General features: G+C 44.0%; 1 protein-coding gene across 1 annotated transcript in view; it reads left to right on the top strand.

Moving 5' to 3' along the window:
• Nucleotides 1-6,096, top strand: part of LOC108545111 (protein kinase cAMP-dependent X-linked catalytic subunit) — a 65,566-nt gene that overhangs the window by 48,671 nt on the left and 10,799 nt on the right. Inside the window, exon 4 of the mRNA XM_017896604.1 lies at nucleotides 4,304-4,399. Coding sequence (XP_017752093.1) covers nucleotides 4,304-4,399 — 96 coding nt within the window. The remainder of the gene's footprint in view (nucleotides 1-4,303; nucleotides 4,400-6,096) is intronic.

The following is a 6,096-nucleotide window of genomic DNA, read 5'->3' as shown; positions in this document are numbered from 1 at the left end:
AAAAAAAAAAAAAAAAAAAATCAGCCTGACGTGGTGGTGTGCACCTGTAGCCCCAGCTGCTCAGGACGCTGAGGTGGGAGCATAGCTTGAGCCCTGGAGGTCAAGGCTCAGTGCAGTGAGCCAGGATCACGCTGCGGTACTCCAGCCTGGAGGCAACAGAGCAAGACCCTGTCTCAAAAAAAAAGTAGTTCACTGACGTTCACTTGCAGTTTATTGAGGGTGCCTTATAGTGCCGTGCAAGCCGGCTCAGTACCGAGCTCTCCAAGGCGGGACATAGCAGGTACTGCTTGTGCTGTAGACTGAAGGAAGCCTCGAGAAAGGTGTCCTATTCTTGGCCATAGTGGCGTATTTACCACTGTAAACTTTAACAGTTATTTTACATTTTATTTCATTTATGTACTCCGTCTCGCTCTGTCACCCAGGCTGGAGTGCAGTGGCACGATCTCAGCTCACTGCAACCTCTGCCTCTCAGGTTCAAGCAATTCTCCTGCCCCATCCTCCTGAGTAGCTGAGATTACAAGCACCGGCGACCATGCCCAGCTAATTTTTGTATTTTTAGTAGAGACGGGTTTCACCATGTGGGCCAGGCTGGTCTGGAACTCCTGACCTCAAGTGACCTGCCCGCCTCAGCCTCTCAAAGTGCTGGGATTGCAGGCTTGAGCCTCAGCATCCAGCCTATATTTTATGTTATGTTATGTTATGTTATGTTATGTTATGTTATGTTATGTTATGTTATGACAAGGTCTCACTCTGTCACCCAGGCTGGAGTGTGGTGATGTGATCACTGCTCACTGCAGCCTTGACCTCCTGTGCTCAAGCGATCCTCCCCCCTCAGCCTCCCAAGTAGCTGGGACTACACGTTTACACCACCACACTCAGCTAATTTTTTTTTTTTTAAGGACTGGGTTTTGCCGTATTTGCCAGGCTTATTTTATTTTTTAAATTGACACATAATAATTGTACGTATTCATGGGGTACACAGTGATGCTTTGATACAAAGAATGGAGTAATCGGATCAGGGTTAATTAGCATATCCATCATTTCAATTATTTGCTATTTCTTTGTGTTGGGAACATTGAATATCCTGTATCTATTTGAAACTGTACATGTTATTGCTAATTATAGTCACCCTACAAGGCTATAGAACACTGGAACATATTCCTCCTATCTTGTATCCTTTAACAAACCTCTCCCTATCTCTCCCTTCTTCCCTTCCCAGTGTCTAGTATCCTCTGTTCTTCTTTATCCTTTCAGGAGATCAGCTTTTTATAGCTTTCATGTATGACCGTAAGCACAAGTACTGTTTAATGTTCTTTTCCTGGCTTATTTCACCTAACGTAACGTCCTCCAGTTTCATCCGTGTTGCTGCCAATCAGAGGATTTTATTCCTTTTCATGGCTGAATAGTATTCTACTGTGTGTAGATACTACCTTTTCTTTACTATCTGCTCATCTGCTGATGGACACCTAGGTTGATTCCCTGTCTTGGCTGTTGTGAATAGTGCTGCGGTAAACATGGGCGTGCCGATGTCTCTCCAGTATCATGGCTTCCTTTCCTCTGAACAGATACCTAGTAATGTGATGGCCGGGTCATATGGGAGTTCCATTTCTCGTTTTTTGAGGAACCTCCATACTCTTCATTGTGGTGGCTTTACTAGTTTACATTCCCACCAACATTGCATAAGAGTTCCCTTTCTGACCAGGCACGGTGGCTCATGCTGGTAATCGTAGCACTTTGGGAGACCAAGCTGGGTGGATCACTTGAGCCCAGGACTTCAAGACCAGCCTAGGCAACATGGTGAACCCCCCGCCCCTCCAAAAGTACAAAATTAGCCAGCGTGGTGGTGGGCGCCTGTGGTCCCAGCTACTTGGAAGGCCGAGNCAGGCAATTCTCCTGCCGCAGCCACCTGAGTAGCTGAGATTACAAGCACCGGTGACCATGTCCAGCTAATTTTTGTATTTTTAGTAGAGACAGGTTTCACCATGTTGGCCAGGCTGGTCTGGAACTCCTGACCTCAAGTGACCTGCCCGCCTCAGCCTCTCAAAGTGCTAGGATTGCAGGCATGAGCCTCAGCGTCCGGCCTATATTTTATTATTTAATTTAATTTAATTATTTATTTTTTATTTGACAAGGTCTCACTCTGTCACCCAGGCTGGAGTGTGGTGATGTGATCACCGCTCACTGCAGCCGTGACCGCCTATGCTCAAGCGATCCTCTTCCCTCAGCCTCCCAAGTAGCTGGGATTACACGTATGCATCGCGACACTCCGCCAATTTTTTTTTTTTTTTTAAGGACTGGATTTGCCATATTTCCCAGGCTTATTTTATTTTTTAAATTGACACATAATAATTGTACGTATTCATGGGGTACACAGTGATGCTTTGATACAAAGTATGGAGTAATCAGATCAGAGTTAATTAGCATATCCATGATTTCAATTATTTACTATTTCTTTGTGTTATGAACGTTGAATATCCTGTATGTGTTTGAAACTGTACATGTTATTGCTAATTATAGTCACCCTACAAGGCTATAGAACACTGGAACATATTCCTCCTATCTTGTATCCTTTAACAAACCTCTCCCTATCTCTCCCTTCTTCCCTTCCCAGTGTCTAGTATCCTCTGTTCTTCTTTATCCTTTCAGGAGATCAGCTTTTTATAGCTTTGATGTATGAGTAAGCACAAGTATTGTTTAATGTTCTTTTCCTGGCTTATTTCACCTAACGTAACGTCCTCCAGTTTCATCCGTGTTGCTGCCAATCAGAGGATTTTATACGTTTTCATAGCGAATAGTATTCTACTGTGTGTAGATACCACCTTTTCTTTACTATCTGCTCATCTGCTGATGGACACCTAGGTTGATATAGTGCGCGGTAAACATGGGTGTGCCGACGTCTCTCCAATATCATGGCTGCCTTTCCTCTGAACAAATACCTAGTAATGTGATGGCCGGGTCATATGGGAGTTCTATTTCTAGTTTTTTGAGGAACCTCCATGTTTTTTGAGGAACCAACCTCTGTGGTGGCTCTACTACTTTACATTCCCACCAACATTGCATGAGAGTTTGCTTTCTGCCCAGGCACAGTGGCTCACACTGGTAATCCTAGCACTTTGGGAGACCAAGCTGGGTGGAACACTTGAGCCCAGGACTTGAAGACCAGCCTAGGCAACATCATGAAACCCCTGCTGTCTAAAAGTACAAAATTAGCCAGTGTGATGGCAGGTGCCTGTAGTCCCAGCTACTTGAAAGGCTGAGGCAGGTTGATCGCTTGAGCCCGGGAGGCAGAGGTTGCAGTGAGCTGAAATTGCACTGCTGCACTCCAGCCTGGGAGACAGAGCGAGATCCTGTCTTTAAAAAAAAAAAAAAGAGTTCTCTTTTCTCCACACCCTCACCAGCATTTGTTATTTTGTGTGTATGTGTCTTTTTATTTTGAGACGGAGTTTCACTCTTGTCGCCTAGGCTGCAGTGCAATGGCATGATCTCGGCTTACTGCAACTTCCACCTTCCGGGTGCAAGTGACTCTCCTGCTTCAGCCTCTCGAGTAGCTGGAATTACAGATGTGTGCCACCATGCCTGGCTAATTTTTGTAATTTTAATAGAGATGGAGTTTTACCATGTTGGCTAGACTGCTCTCAAACTCCTGACTTCAGGTTATCTACCCGCCTCGGCCTCCCAAAGTGCTGGGCTTACAGTGTCTTTTTGATAATAGTCATCTTAACTGGATTGAGATAATTGATGCCTCATGGAGGTTTTGATTTGCCTTTCCCTGATGATTAGTGACATTGAGCATTTTTTTCATATACCTGTTGGCCTTTTCCATGTCTTCTTTTGAGAAATGTCTGTGAAGACCACCTGCCCATTTTTCAGGGGGACTGCTTATCTTCTCGCTGTTGAGACGTTTGAGTTCCATGCGTGGTCACGGTGGTGGATTCACCCCGGTAAACATGACAGAGCATTTCCGTCCAGTGTTGAGTGCACAGTTAAGGAATGGGCTGGTGGCCCCTCTGAATAAGATGCCCAAAGGAGTTGCCTTCTGCTTGGCAGACGCCTCTCAAATGGTCTTTATATTCTCTCCAAGGGAGCTTCGCTTACATCGGGCTGCGGCACACGATGCCTTGCCTCTTAGAACCATCTGACTGTCACGTGCTTTCAGATCGTGACAGCTTCAGTGTGCGGGGAAGAGTGCATGTGAAATAAATTATCTTCTGCCTGTGTTAAGCAGAAATAGCTATCTTTACAAAGCAGGGATTTTTTTTCCATGCTTACTCCCCACTAAAAATACATGTTTGTTTTCTAACAGGTTTCCTCCGTTTTTTGATGACAACTTGTTTGGCATTTATCAGAAAATTCTTGCAGGCAAAATAGATTTCCCCAGACATTTGGATTTCCATGTGAAGTAAGTAAACAGTTTGCCTCATCATGGGGTGTGTTTATTTTTAAAGTGTCTAAAATCACCATGAAAACACACACTCAGCAGGATACCATATTGTGGTATTAAATGTGCTGCGCATAAACTATTTTGGACAGTTGTCTTTTCCATAAGAAAAGAAAATATTTTAAGTATTCTGCTTTAATGATAACTTCACATTTTAATGAGTCTTGGCCGTATTTTATTCTTTTGGTGATATGTTATATTTAAAATGAGCCAATGAACGAGTTTGTCGTCGTATTTTATAAGAGAGCAGTTTTGGACTTTGACAAGAAGGATCCTCCTAGTTCTGTGGCTAGCAGAACTGTTGATGGGTTTAGCAGAGTTTTATCCTTTCTCTCCTGCTTAGATTATGCTCAACCTCTAAACCCTTTTTAACATCAACATTTTCAGTTCTGAGCATGTTGCTTTACGAACATTTATATAGTTGCTGGATATTGGCAACTTTGGATGCACATTTGTTGCAATAGGGAGAAAAGATACTTTGTTAAATATAAGAATGCTTTTGGTTTTCTGGCTACCTTACCCAGTCTGGTCACCTGGTAGCCATTTTTACTGCAATAAGCACTGATTTCTGTTTGTTTCCCTGTATTTTTCAGATGAGTTCATGGGTGTACCAGCCCCCTGGGCACAAACTAGAGCTGAATGCATCTAGTTGAGAATTAAACTTTTATTTTCCATGGCCTATTTTCTTATGAGGCAGTGGAAGTTCTGTTTGGAGAAGACTTATTTCAGGGCAGTGGACCAGGTTGTTTTGAATATGCCCCTTATGGGGCCACTGGCTACGTTCAGTTGAGTTTCTTGATGGCGAATGCACCCCATCCTAACCAGAGGTTCTTAGTCTGAACAGAAGATAAGGTCGTGTTTTATTGGCTTGAGCTTGTGTTGTGTTTGACACACTAGAGGCAGGCTTTAAAAGACTTCAGCGAGAAAACGAGGCTCCGCTTAGCAATGAGTCGCCTAGAAGGAACACCCTGTCCAGTGAATGGTAAGACAGGGAGGTGTCAGGGGAAACAGCACCTCAGAAGCCAACTGCTCTGGAAGGAAATAGAAAGGATTGTATAGAACCTCTCTCTCAGGCTCCAAATCCCATCTGAGCCGAGTGACATTATATCAAGTGGATGGCAAAGCACTTTTATGATCGAGTTTGGCCAGGTGAGGTGCTCATGCCTGTGATCCCAGCACTTCAGGAGGCTTACTTGGGGCCAGTCCAATAGTTTGAGGCCAGCCTGGACAATGTAGCAAGACCCCATGCCTACAAAAAATTAAAAAATTAGCTGGGCGTGGCAGCATGTGCCTGTAGTCCCAGCTACTAGGGAGGCTGAGATGGGAGGACTGATTGAGCCCAGGAAGTCGAGGCTGCAGTGACCTGTGATTGCACTGCTACACTCCAGACTGGGTGAAAGAGTGAGACCCTCTCAAAAAAAGAAAAAAAAAAAATTTGAAAAATAATCATATATATATATATTTATACATATATATTTAAGGGGGGTAGGGAGAGGGAGAGAGGTTTCCAGTGTCCTGTGGAAACAAACAAACAAACAAAAAAAGGAATTGCAAAAATAGAACACACCAGAAGCATAATCAAAGTCTGGTCTCTTGCCACTTTTCCTTCTTTCTCTCCTGGAGAGTAGGGAACCAGCAGTGACCATCTTGGTACTGTC

The sequence above is a fragment of the Rhinopithecus bieti genome, unplaced genomic scaffold, assembly GCF_001698545.2.
Source record: "Rhinopithecus bieti isolate Rb0 unplaced genomic scaffold, ASM169854v2 scaffold_28521, whole genome shotgun sequence".
NCBI lineage: Eukaryota > Metazoa > Chordata > Mammalia > Primates > Cercopithecidae > Rhinopithecus > Rhinopithecus bieti.
Note: the sequence above shows the minus strand (reverse complement) of the source record. Positions and strands in the feature narration are given on the sequence as shown.